The sequence below is a fragment of the Pogona vitticeps genome, chromosome 5 (genome assembly GCF_051106095.1).
Source record: "Pogona vitticeps strain Pit_001003342236 chromosome 5, PviZW2.1, whole genome shotgun sequence".
Lineage (NCBI taxonomy): Eukaryota > Metazoa > Chordata > Lepidosauria > Squamata > Agamidae > Pogona > Pogona vitticeps.
In genome coordinates this window covers 192,981,331-192,995,235 of record NC_135787.1, presented here as the reverse complement: position 1 = coordinate 192,995,235, position 13,905 = coordinate 192,981,331, and the positions used below count along the sequence as shown (strand labels likewise).

At 47.0% G+C, this 13,905-nt stretch overlaps 1 protein-coding gene across 1 annotated transcript in view; it reads right to left on the bottom strand.

The window, feature by feature from the left end:
* EXOC4 (exocyst complex component 4) overlaps nt 1-13,905 on the bottom strand; it is a 432,390-nt gene that overhangs the window by 49,463 nt on the left and 369,022 nt on the right. Inside the window, exons 13-14 of the mRNA XM_073002480.2 lie at nt 7,800-7,955; nt 6,071-6,249 (exon numbers count right to left, since the gene is read on the bottom strand). Coding sequence (XP_072858581.1) covers nt 6,071-6,249; nt 7,800-7,955 — 335 coding nt within the window. The remainder of the gene's footprint in view (nt 1-6,070; nt 6,250-7,799; nt 7,956-13,905) is intronic.

Genomic DNA, 13,905 nt, shown 5'->3' with positions numbered 1-13,905 from the left:
CATTGAGTTGGAAAGGGCCTATGAGGGCATCATGTGCAACCCCTGCTTAAGGCAGCAATCCAAATCAAAGCAGATCTGATAGATGGCTCTCTGATTTTTCTCTTGAAAGCCTCCAGTGCTGGAGTGGCTACCACCTCCTGAGGTCATGGGTTCCATTGTCATGCTGCTCTAACAGGAGATAACTTTTCCCTGATATTTAGTCTAAATCTGTCTTCCTGCAGCTTGAACCCATTTTTACATGCCTGCTGCACTCTGGTATGAACAGATCCTGCCCTTCCTCTGTATGACTACCTTTCACATATTTCAAAAGTTCTGTCCTAGTTCTCCTTAGTCTTCTTACTGCAGCTAGAGCAGCCATGGCTTCCAACAACCTTCCAAGCTGAGCTTGCTCGGGCTTTCTAGCTGACGCTTGGCGCCAAGGGACTTATACGGGCAGGGAGGGGCATAGTCTAATGTGTTTATTGCTACCGCAGAAGTTCTAGAATCTTCCGATGAGGCTCTGCATAGGCGCGAATCACCCAGGGTGTGATTCACAGAGGCCACGAAGAAGAACCTACAGCAACTATATAAGGATTACTCTGTGGGCGATGGGGAAGTGATGCGGTCCATCTGTACAAACACCAGGGAAAGGGCAACAGCAATCTGAGAGGGAGGGAGAGGGAGAGAGAGAGAGAGAGAAAGAGAGAGAGAAACTACTGGTTGGAAAAATTACTTTTCTGGATTTGGGACTGGACATATAGTTGGGGAATGCTGGCAGCTGTACACCGAAAAGGTAACTAATTTACAAGCTCTGCAGGAGACGCCAGCTGTCTGACCATCTTCTTCCTGATGGCTTTGAAAGACCAGGTGATCAGCTCCCATCACAAAGGAATCAGCCACCCACCTTTCTGCACTTCCTATCAGTCTCTTGCTGCAAAAGTAATTGTCACCTTTAATTGCCTGGCAAAATAGCAGCTGCTTTTCCTGTTTCCCAAGGCAAAAGCTGCCTATTCCAGCTATCACAGGAGGAAATGAGACATCCCTCATCCTTCCCTTCCCTTTTGCTTCAGCGGCCTGTCTCTCCGTCATGTGCGACCAAAGAACCCTGCCGTATCATCTGACTGCCATGCCAGCCACCTTCCTCCTTCCCTCAAAGCACTGAATCAAATTTCCAGTGGTGGAAGTGTATAGTAAATACCCTTAGCACTGCACCTGTTATGGATGTAGGTAGGCGGTGGAATGGCCACAGTCCCCTCCTGTGACGGAGAACAACCTTCACATGCAGAAAAGAAATTCTAGACAGAACTTGGGAAAGCTGTGGGTCTTTGCTAGAGCCCAGGAAAGTTACATTTCTAAGTCTCCCAGCAAGCATGAGCAGTGGTGACGCTAGCTGGCAGACTCTGAAGACTGCGGTCCAAAAATGTAACTTTTCCAAGCTTGGGGAGAGTCCCTAACCTTGCCCTAAAGAGTGAAGCGACGCAATCCTTGCCCCTCCGAACCATAATTCAAAGTTGATTCATGAAAACATTCAAGGTTTATTAGCCTAAAACCACCTGTAATCCTTCCTAAATGTGGGCAAGGCAGAGAGACAAGACGCATAATGAGTGATTACACTGGGCACAATAAATCTTTGGGTATACACAGGATTATGCATATCAACATGCCATGCAAAGCAACGGTCCCAACCTGGCTTCTCGCAATTTCTCCAGGGAAACAAGGAAAACCTGCTTTGCATGCTAACCTCTCTCTCCCCCCCTTCCATACAGCCATCTGCTCAGAGTTTGGATAACCAAGGCTTTCAGGCTCATCTTAAAACTTCTGCCTCCCATCCAGAACAGATGAGAAGAGTCTTGGGTTACGTGTCGTGTCTGCCCTATGGTGTTGGTTTATTGCCTAACGCCTGGATTTTGCCACCTTGAGATTTAGAGATGCCTGTTACAAAGGAGGGTTTTAGGATGGGTTTTTGGGTTTGTTTGGTACGTTTATTGTCCATTTATGTGATGTTGCCACTAGATGCACATGGTATAAATTAAATCAATCAATCAATCACCTTGCTTCCCTGTAACAAAGATGGGTAAGGAGCTTGGGCTGGCTGTAAGAGGAAATGGCTTCAGACACCAGCATTGCTTTCAATGGCAGCAGCCCATAGACTGCTAATTTAGTAGTCTAAATTAAATTATTTTTAGACCAAGAGGTTGTAGGGTGGGAAGGGAATCCTCCAGCCTATAAGCAAGATGCAGCCCATGGAACGTTCCCATGGGGCTCGCTTTCTTCTCCCCCATTGCCTTCTTGATTTTAGGATGGATGAACAGACGTAGAGTCTGGACACTGCACTTTAAGAAGGATGCCAGCAAACTGGAAGAATTTCAGAGGAAGGCAAAAGGGATGATCAGGGGATTGGAAACCAAGCCCTAGGAGAAAAGACTGAAACAACTGGGCCTGCTTAGCCTTGAGAAAAGAAGACGGAGGGGAGATAGGATAGCACCAAGGTTCTTTCTAAGGTTTCGTGCCTGCACGCGAGCACCTCCGCCTCCCTCCGCATAGCGATAATTCTCAACCCCTTTGGTTCGGGTCATGAAGGAACCCTCTGTGTGTGTGGGGGGGAGTCATGCACACGCGCAAGGGTGAAGTTGCACGTGAAAAAGCAGAGACCTGCCCAGTGGCACAAAATGAGAGAGTACATATGATAGCACTTTTCAAATACTTGGACACACAATGATGAGCTCAAGTTACTCAAAGCCAGATTTTAGCTGAATATCAGGAAACAACTTCTCAGCTGTTAGAGCAATACAACAATGGAACCAATGATTGTGGGAGGTGGTCAACACTCCAACGCGGGAGGCATTCAAGGGAAAATGGGACAACCCTCTGTCAGATCTGCTTTGGTCCGGATCCCTGTATCGAGCAGGGGGTTGGACTCGATGGCCTTACAGTTGGCCCTTCCAGCTCCATCATTCTCGGATTCTAGGATTCTGCACAATCTCTCCCTTCACATCCTTTGCCTGCCGTTCCTATCTCAGGTCCTACTTTGGGGTATAGAGATGTCAGGATGAAAGGGCTAATTCTGGAGAACACAGATGGAAAAAGGAGGAAGAGCTTAAGCTATAAGCAGGCCTTGTGTTCTTTAGGGGCAAAGCTTTAACTACCTGGAATGCAAGACACAGCCAGAAAACAACAGGAACCCTCTCCACCACCATATCTAGAAGGCCTTTCAGTATTACAAAGTCTCTTCAAAATTCCTCTAAGCTTCGTTCCCGTTTTCTCCCGTCCATTTTCTCTCAGGCAGTGCAGTCCCTTTCTCCCTTACCCCAGTCTCTCTTAACTCTTTGTCTCCTTCACTTTGGGGTCTCTTTCTAAGCCTTAAGTAGCCTTTCTGTGACATCTCTTTCCTAGCCAAATTGACAATCTTCATTTTCCTTGATCGGCAAATGCCCTCGTCTCCCCCACAAAAAAACACTGGAAGCCACCCTGTCTAGTTGGCCAAACAGAATCTGGGGTGCTAGTACCTCATGGACAAGATGGTTCAGAGATCTGATTTTTTTTTAAAAAAAATACCACTCCCAGTTTCAACTGATTCAGAAAATGGAACTGAAACCTGCGGATGAGTAAAACCTTTTCCGAATCCAGTCATACAATATAGCCAGCTCTAAATTCTAAGCCAGCCTTTTTTTACCTCCACCTGGATTGCACGACAACTCCCGCATCCCTCAGCCAGTCTGAGGCTGATGGGAGTCGTAATCCCACAGGTCCAGGGAGCACAAGGTTGGGGAAGGTTGTTTGAAAGAGAACAAACCAAAGGGGGGGAAGGGGACCTGTGCCGTATCTGACCAGTGTGGAAATATATATATAAAACAATTCTGAAGAGGCACAGATAAGGGGAGAGCTGCCGAAGTACCATCAGCTTAGCAAACACTAAATAATGAACTAGGCAGCCACTGCCTAGGGTGTGATAAAATACTCCATTAGCTGGGCGGGTTTTAAATGAGTGATAATTGTGGCAGAGACACATAAAAAAGGTTATTGAATTTTTATCTGGAGAAAAAGATGGCTTTTTCTTTTCTTTTCCTTTTTTGACAAGCCCATGGTAAAGTCACCTTTGTACACCCGGTTTGTATTTTATTAAGAAGCACTTAAAAAAAGAAAAAGAAGAAGTCTTAACTGTCAAGTCTTAAATGACCAAGTAAAAAGAGGTCCAACCTATTCCTCCCTTTCTGTCCAGAGCTCAGCATCTTTTTTTTCCTTCTTCTTAGACATTTTGGATAACTTCCGACACAAGTTCTCTGCGTTGCCTATTTGGCTCTATAAATTGGCTGAAATGCAGAAGCAAACACCTTCTGGGATGTTTCTAAGATGGGAACGGCTGAATAAACTGAACCTGTAATTATACAGGGATAGCAGGATTGTCTACTTAAAAAAAAAACCACACAGAAAATCCAGAAGAGAAGCAAAAGATTGTCTTTCCACTGAGTTCCTCTACGCCGAGTCCTGACAGATCCAAAAGCAGCTCCTCTCCTCTTTTTTAGGCCATGAGGGGGTGCTAGATTCCTTTCCCACACTCCACTGTCATTCCACAAAAACTCCTCTTCACTGCCCACTCCCTTCTGCCATCTGCACATCACCTCCCATGCCAAGCCTTTCCCCCTTCAACTGCCATCTCTTCGCTTCTTCAAAATCCCAGATCATATCCAACTTCTTCCCCAGGGTAGCTTTCTTTCCCTCCTCAGTCTTCATCATCACCAAGCTGGGTTCCACTCTTCTCAAGGGACCTTCAGACAATTCTTCACCATCTTCTCCCCTTCCCTCTCTGTTGCATGAGAAAGCAGTTCATGGGTCAGCGGCTGTACCACGCAGACTTTCTATCCCATGCCTGGCTCTGGACAAATGCTGGACATGTAAGGACCCGAGAAGGGTCACGCTGGACCAGACTGTGGGTTTGTCTTGTCCAGCCGTCTGGCTTTCCACAGAAACCCACTAGAGGTCTTCCAGAGGTCCAGAAGCAAGGCATCATGCCACACTGGGCAGACTTTTCCTCAGAGGAAGAAGGCCCGGGGCTACTTGCCTCAGCAGGAGGGAGGATAGGGAGAGGAGGAACACCTTTCCCACAGACACAGAGAAAAGACCCACACCCAAGAGGAAAGACCCGTCCTACATCGGACAGAATGCCAGCCTTTCCCAAGCGCGGGCCCATCAATTCCACCAAGAAAGAGCAAATGTATCCATCAAGGATTACCAAACAGCAGCAAAGTTGGGTAGCTGCAGCTGTGGAAGGAAGTCACCCATGGTGCAGACCGACAAAGGCAGAATACAAACCTGAAACGAACATTCTTATCAACGGCTTCTCTCTTATAGCTTTTCAGCATTTATTTTGTTTTCCTGCCTGACAGGGGTCACAGCCCTGCTTTGGACCGCTGCGTTTTGGGATCTCTGAGCTGCTGTGTTAGTAGTTTATGGACGGATGCTGACTTTGGGGACTGGTCCTTGTCGTACTATGCTGACTCTAGAACCTTTGTGATGCCTTACCTATGTGGTTCTGGCACAGGTTATCCTTGGACTTTTTTCCTGCCTTACTGCCCTTTCAGCGTCGGTCCAAACAAGAAGGCAGAAATGCCGCTGGTCCAACCCCTGGTCACCAGAAACCCATGGAGTTCCTTTGAGCCATAATTTCCAACAACCATCGATGGATCTGTTCTCTGTCCATGTACCCAACACCCTTGCAAAGCCACATGAGATGGTGGCTCTCAGGCTACTTCACAGCAGTGAACCCCATCCACTGATCCACTTTGCGTGAAGTACTTGATCTGGCTTTTTTTCTGAATTCCCAACCCACCAACTTCACCAAAAGACCCCGAATTGTAGCAATAACGGTGGTGACAAGGACCAGCCTTCCCCAACCTAGCATCTTCTACATCTCCTATCGTTCTTCAGTCTACATGGCTATGCAGCCTGGACATGAATGAGGAGAACTGCAGCCCAGTTGGAGCAGATCGTGTTGGGGGGAGGCTGGCACAGATCCTTTTTTTTTTGGACCCCATAAGATTTAAATGTTTTTATTAATGGTGCACGCCCTGGCCTTTCTCTGGAGATCACTCACTCTGTGCCACAGGAAGGTCGGAGAAAGCCGCCTTCATCCGTCCGGAGAGCCATTCCAGGCTTTCGTGCATGTTGGCCAAGGCCTTCAGGTCACTGACATCCCGGAGGATCTCCTGCTGGGGAATCAGCTTGTCCCCCAGGTTCCCGATGAGAACTTCGGACTCCTTGCCAAAGGCGGTCCTGGAAGATATAAAGCAGAACATAAAGATGCCCACAAAGAGCACGTTTGAGGAAAAGGAGCACCTTAAAGGCAGATCTGGTCGAAAGACTTCTCTGGAATCAGAAGAGCTATGGGCTAAGACTACCCTGATCCTGCATCAGCCTTTCAGGTACTGCTGATGCTTGGGGGGAAAAAAAGGATCAAGGGTCATTTGGATATACTATATACTGTATTGAAACATTGGGTGGGCTCCAGACAGAGATGAAATGAATAGACACAGATATTTTGGTCCACATGAAAATTTTATTTTATTTTATTTATCTACTGCCTATCTAGCCAATCACTACTTTAGGAGGTGTACAACAAAAAATTAAAAAATAATGAAAAAGGGTTCCTTTCCACCCCATGGGAAAATGGTCAATGCTTATGAGATTTCTTTTCACTCTCACACAAGAGCTTAAAAAACAACCTCACAAACACACATTCAAGGGGAAAAAACCTAGCCCTTTGTATTTTGCATTAAAGTGTGTTTTGTGTGTAATTTTTTTGCATGAACTTTTATTTTGCATCAATAACCTGCAATTTGTACAAAACCAAATAGGAAGTCTGTGAGCACCCCCCCAAAAAAACCCCCCGCAAACAAAACAAACAAATCAAAAACCAAAACCCCAGCAATTCTGTTTATTCCCTGCCCTCAAACAAAGTTCATAAAAAATTGAAATATGCACAACATCTGTTGCCCAGGAGGGAGAAAACTTTGATATTTTTTTCCTTCCTACCTGAGAGAAGGATATAAACCGATATTTCCATCTCTGCTCCAGCCTAAATTAATCATATCTCAGTCCCACAGGAACCCACAGAAATTTAGATGTGCATTACAAATGTCTTCCTTTAATTTTAATGGCACTCAAGGATGGCCAACATCCTACGGAACTAATCCATTTTTATTTTATTTCAAGTAATTTTCTTCTGCTTTTGGGCTCAAAGTGGTGTTTGGGGGGGAGGAGCTAGAGTGGCTCCCAACCATGATTGAAAATAATAACCAAGCGACACTATTTCGAAAGAGTAAAAGGCACAGCAATTAGAACAATCCATACTTTCTTCTAAAGCACGTAAAGGACTTTCACCAATTTTAGCGCCCTATCAGGCTGGCTCCAGACTGCAGGGAAGGGATGAGAATTCCTTAACATAATTTTCCTAATGGATTCCGGTAAGTTGTACTAATAAGCCTCTCATTCATCACCAGGGATTTCTAAAACAACTTAGTGGCTCGCAAAGAGGCTTTTTCCGGCGGTCCCGAGGGTGGGCGGGCGGGCAGCTGGACAGAAGAGGGTAGTGGAATTGATCAAGAGATCAGATGGTCAAGCATTAAGTCATCCGCTAAAGTAACAGAACATGATTAAGTAACTTACAATACTCAACGGGACCATTCCCAAGTTTAACCCTGCTTCCTGGTAATAAGAACCCCGCAGCCATTCATCCTATGCACACACGGCCGTTAAGGCAAGAGCTGGTTGCTCCTATTGTTGCAATTAGCGTGGTTTTGAAAGGAGGTTAGGAAAAACGCTACCTTACGAAGTCCTCTTCTTCCTCCCTCTTTGGTCTCAGCTGCTTTGGTTGGGCCATGTTGATCCAGTTGGGAAGAGACTTCAAGAGTCGAGTGATATCGTCGTCTTTGGCCCAAGAGGCGCTGATCACCAGCTTTTCGTCAAATTGGACGATGCTCCTACGTATAAAAGACATTGGTGGTGTTAGGCAGGAGCGGCCTAAATCTGCTCAGCGCTGGATGATCCTTTGATATATTGAACCACAAACAACACCACATGAAAAGGGTATCCAGATTGTGGAGACACTGACACGCTAGTTACCAGCTGGTGGGTCTCTGGGTAGCCGAACGGCCAAAGATTTCCCAAATATTTAACAACGGCATCAGCAAAATGAACCCCCTCTTGTGGTGTTTTCAAAAACACCTCTCAGACAGACAGCCGGTCACTAAAGGAAAGCCTGCCTGCAGATAAAGGTCTTTGCCTGTTTGCGGAAGGACAGGAAAGATGGGGCCAGCCTGGCCTCCAGTGGGAGGGAGTTCCAAAGTCTAGGAGTAGCCACCGAGAAGGCCCTCTCCTGTGTCCCCACCAAATGCACCTGTGAAGGTGGTTGGACCGAGAGAAAGGGCTCTCCTGATGATCCTAACACCTGGGCAGGCTCATAAAGGGAGAGGTGGTCTTTGAGAAAGCTTGGACTCAAGCCATTTAGTACTTTATAGGTTAGAACCATCACTTTGGATTGTGGTCGAAAATGGAGAGAACCACTGTTGAGAGCGGAGGAACTGTGAGTTGTATTAAACTCTGGTAATCCAGAGGAACTCCAGGACTCAGAATTCTTTAATCCTAGGTGCGTATCTTTTACCCAGGCCCTGTTGCTGAATATGCAGTTTGTGGTACAAGCCTGCCCACCTATGCCATGTACTAGGGAGTACAGACAATGCCATGACAATTACGAATACATAACTGAGAACCCTCTATGTTGATGAAGAATTCTGTGCAGCTCCAAAACTTGCAAAGTCTTGTAATCAATGTATTCTCGAAGTAACAAGTAAAAAGAGCCAAAAAAACACACAAAAAACCCACAACAACCATCTTTTAATCAACTCGCTGATTCGGGGGGAAAAACTCTTCTTCTCCATCTCACAGTTATTAAGTTATTAAGTTTAATCTGCCTAAAGCAAAATGGTGCTGTTTGCCTTAAAATGAAGAAACAAAAACTTCTGCAGGTTTTCGGAGCCAAATCTCTGTCTCCTTCACCTCCACGCTCAGAACAATGTGTTTTCCCACTTCCTCAACGATCAATGTGTCGGCTGCGCCGACCCAATGTAAAATTGAAAAGGAGATAAAAGTAAAGCCCACCTTCAATGACAAATAACTCTCAAGCTTATACTGGAGAAAACCTAGTTCTTCCTTCTAGCATTTTGATATAACAGACTGAGATAGAAGAGAATCAGAGAAGAATTGAGTTGAAGGGGCCTCTAAGGACATCAAGTCCAACCCCTGCTCAAGGCAGAAATCCAAGTTATGGTATATCTCACAGATGGTTCCAATTTTCTCTTGAATACCTCCAGGACTGGAGCGCTCACCACCTCCTGAAGTCATTGCTTCCATTGTCGTACTGCTCTAACACTTAAGAGGTTTTTCCCTCCCTGATATTCAGCAAAAAAAATCTGGCTTCCTGTAGTTTGAGCTCCTTATTATGTGTCCTGCATTCTTGTATTGCCAAGAACAGATCCTGTCCCTCCCCTGTAAGACTAGCTTTCAAGTATTTGAAAAATGCTATCCTTTCTCCCCTCAGTCTTCTTTTCTCAAGGCTCATCATAAGAATTAGGCCATTTCTCCCCTCACTTTGTCAACGAAGGCTTATCTGCTAGACTACATGATCCGGTATGTGTTGACTACTCAACTCTGAAATGACAACAGCGATGAGGCTGTAACTTCTCAAGGGCATTTATTTCACAGTCTAACAATTACAACTATTTCCTCCTCAATTTCACATCTCAGAGGTAGGTTAGTTCTATCCTACATAGCCCCTAGGCATAAGCCCTGGCAATACTCTCTCCATGGTCACAAAAAGCAGCCTTAAAATTGGAGAAGGAAAATAATTCAAGCCCCCCCCCCAAAAAAAAAGAAAAGAAAAAAACCCAAAAGGAAAAAAAAACAGGAGGGTTGTGGTAAGCTACTGTGTCATGACAAAGATGACAAATAATTAAATGTTCCCCAGAGCACTCCTGCTGCCGTTCCATCCCAATATGAAGGGATGGTGGCTTGCCTCCATCCCTAGGAGCCGTGTCTCCAGTTACAGGGGTCATACAACAGGCCACACAGACTGGTGATCAACTTTGTTTGGAGCTGTGTAGTTTGATGGACGAACCCACGGATAGTCTGTTGTATAACCTGGACCGCTTGCTGGGTCCTCTCTAGGAGTCCAGTCTTGGTGTCATGGAACATAGCCCCCCCTCCAAATGCCTCTAATGGTAGAGAGACCCATCGAAACACTCCTCTGCTTCAGAGGAGGCCAAGTGCAATCTGCGGGGAACAAGGGGCCTCTCATCTCCCCCTAGTTCCCCCCCCCCAAAAAAGCTTTTGTATTTTGTCTTTAGGAGTCTCTTCACTCCCTCCATGAGCGTGGAGATGACTGTGCCCAATGTTTTTCTCTCTCTCCTCCAAGCAGGAAGTGCCTACTCATTTCCTGTGTCCGGGACCCTCTTCCTTTTTCCCCCCCTGCTCCAAGATGCTGTCACCTAGCCCTCGGCGAGGGGCACCCCTGTGAGGCCCCCCTACTCACAACCCCAGGGAGAGAGGCACACACCACGATGGTGATCGCTTTGGAAGACCAACGACGCAGAATGACCAATGTCCTCTTGCTTTGCCCCAGCGCACTCAGCTCCTCTCCGAGCGGTTAAGATATTGACAAACGTGTTCTTCCAATGTGTGGGGTACTGTACTGCGGAAGCATTTCCTCTGCTGCTTGGATCCTGTGTGAAAGGTGCCACACAAGCTCTTTCCATTCGGAGGGCCTTGAATTTTGCTCTCCTTCACAGAAAGCAAATGTACAACAAGGAGCATCGTCGTCACTCCCTGACGTAGCTGAGGGAGGCGTTGCTGATATTCCCCTTCCAAGAACTGGGATTGCAAATGAAGGGATTTCACTACAACAGGGAACGGGGCAGACCATACTCCAGAACAATGGGATCACTAGCCATCTTGGAAAGGAGAGAGAAATGGAATCCCAGAAATCCATGCTTCTAAGCTGCATCCAATCGATGTGAAACGTCATGGCATGGCTGGATATCACCCGGTGGGCGACACTGGACTCGCACAGCTGCACGCAGCTGCTGGCTTGATCTCACATGGCCCTTGGCTTTATTTCTCTGAAAGTGGTCCATTCAGTCCACTGGAGAGAGAGCTGCCTCGTCCTTAGCACCCTCAAGCCAGGGAAGAGGAAGTGGGTGAGTGGGGGGTAGGAAGAAAATCACGGCTGAGAGATTAGGAAGATGTAGTAGAAAGAGGAAGGGAGAAGAGAGGTCACTGTCTTTTCTTCTCTGACCTTGTCTACTGGCAGCTTGTGCTTTGCTGGCTGTCAGCAAGTGGTCCATAAAAGATCAGTCCCCCAAAGAAGAGGATCCCGGGTTGCTCATCTCTCACCCAGCGGGTGTCACCTGCTCCATATAACACTTGCTTCTGGTGGCTCCTTGTACACCCAGCCAGGTTACCACGTTGCTTTATGGCAGTCTACGTGTACTGTATGAATTGGAAAGCGTGATGGCTTGACCTGGGGATTACTTGGGGGGAAGTGCCAGACACTTTGAAAGGTATGATGGCAGAGATTTAGTACCTCATTGGACGCTGGAAGAGTCATCACTGATGGAAGAGTTCAGTTAGGCATCCTTCAGTCTCGAGAGACTAGAATAACGTGCTCTGTATGGAGGTCTTGGAACAGCGTCTAGTGTGGCTGAGAAGTCCAATTCGAGAGTGACCATCCCTTCCACACTGAAGACAAATACAATCTTTCCCCTGTCCAGTTCCCTCCCTGTGTTTGCTGCTTTCGTGACTGCCTCTTTGCCTCGGCCTGCTGGACAAGGGTCTCTTCAAACTGGAGAGGCCATGATGCACCGCCTGCCTCCTGGCTGAACCCTGTTGAGGTCCATTCCTAAGGCCTTCAGATCCAGCTTGCAGATCTCCTTGTATAGCAGCTATGGTCTCCCTCTGGGGCGCTTTCCCTGCACTAATTCTCCATACAGGAGATCTTTGGGAATCCGACCATCAGCCATTCTCACAACAGGCCCAAGCCAACGTAGACGTCACTGTTTCAGTAATATATACATCTGAAAGTGATGCCAGGATCCATTTCCCCACAAGGAGCAGCGCATCCCACCTCGACCGTTCAGTAACAGGGTTAATCATTACCACCAGCGTGACAATCTCATAATTAGTTCTTGGCTCAATGGGCCACAAATGGAGCCATCTGTGTCGCTCGGTTGTATCTGGCTCCCAGGAGGGGGCAAGCGATGGGTGGAATATAAGCACAGGTGACAGGGCACTGCTGAGAAAAACCTGGTCCTTGCACAGCTCGGTGCCTTGAGAGCATAAAGACATCTGCTGGAGGTGATGGAGCAGATCCAGACCTCAGCCGCTTCCAAGATACAAATGGCTGGCTGCTAATAGATCTGGGGGATAAAATGTTGAGTGTGTGTGTCTGTGCATGCAAGCATAGGTATGTGTCTTGGGCCTTTCGTTAGGGGAAAGGTCTGGAGGTCCCTGGAGCAAACTGAGATGGAGGCATCTAGGGATAAAAATATTCCAGGGTTCAGTGACCTGAATCCTCCATTTTCAAAGTCACAGTGTCAAAATCTGAGACCTTCAGGATGGACAGCAGGGGACGATTTGGCTCTGGTGCCCTAAATTCCAGAAAGATGGCTCTTGCTCTGCATAGAGCACATGCCATGCACGCACCATGTCTAGGGGATCATACATTTGGGATCTCCACTTAAAGCATGAGTGGGGTACTTGCAGCCATCCAACTGGACTTCAGAAGTTGATGGACTCTAGTTAGCTCTGATCACTGGACGGGCTAAAACTCAAGAACACCTGGAGGGTCATCTTTAAACAGAAGGATCTCAAGTTAGCAGGGCTTGTGAGACGTGTACTAGCTGGACGCCACGTAAAGCTGCTTCATGCAGAAGCACAATTCTAACCATGGGTGGAAAAATAATAGGAAGGCCATTCTGGATGGGTTGTATTCTGGGGTGCATAGCCCCCAAAAGTCACATTCTTAAGCTTTGGCTATAATCTAGTGGAGAATGCCTTCTGGAGGCGAAAAGTTGCAGGTTTTCAGATGAATGGGTTGAGAACTCTTGACAAACTTACCTCAATGATCTAACTTGGGATAAAGATGCTTCCTGATCTACTTCCCACCTTCTCTCTGCTTCACATACACAGAGTGAGCAGAGCACTCTCTTGCTCCCAGTCAGGGGTCTCAAACTGTGGCCCTCCAGATGTTCTTGGACTTCAACTCCCAGAAATCCTGGCCAGCAGAGGTGGTGCTGAAGGCTTCTGGGAGCTGTAGGCTAAGAACATCTGGAGGGCCACAGTTTGAGACCCCTGCAAGTTCTTCCATAACATGGAAACAATAACATGGCTTCTATTTATGTCTAGCAAACTAGCAGAGCAAACCGTGCACTCTTTCTCTGTTCTTTTATCTCCTCTTTCTGTAATCAGCAACTGGTCATCAAAATCAAGGCTGTCCTAATTACTTCACAGCAGGTGCCGGCTCCTGGGAAAAGATTGTAGGGAAGGGATGGTGGAATGAGGCCAGAAGCAAGAGAGGAAAAGTGGCCAGCGGGGCACAGGGAATTCCCTCGTCTGCCCGCTCTGTTTCCTCCACACACCTCATTTCTTCCCGTTCCCCATTTAGTCCTGCACTGCAGCCAGGACTGGGAGGATCACGATGGCCACTGCTCACGGGAATGCCAAAAAAGGCTGAATTGGCAAATTGGTGACAACGGGGAAAAGGACACTGAAAAGCACATGGCGGGCCTTTTTTTTCCCACCAGACAGAATACAGAAAAATTACTTTTTTGAAACACAACTCCCACGCCACCTGGGGACTTCTGTGAGTCATCATCCAAT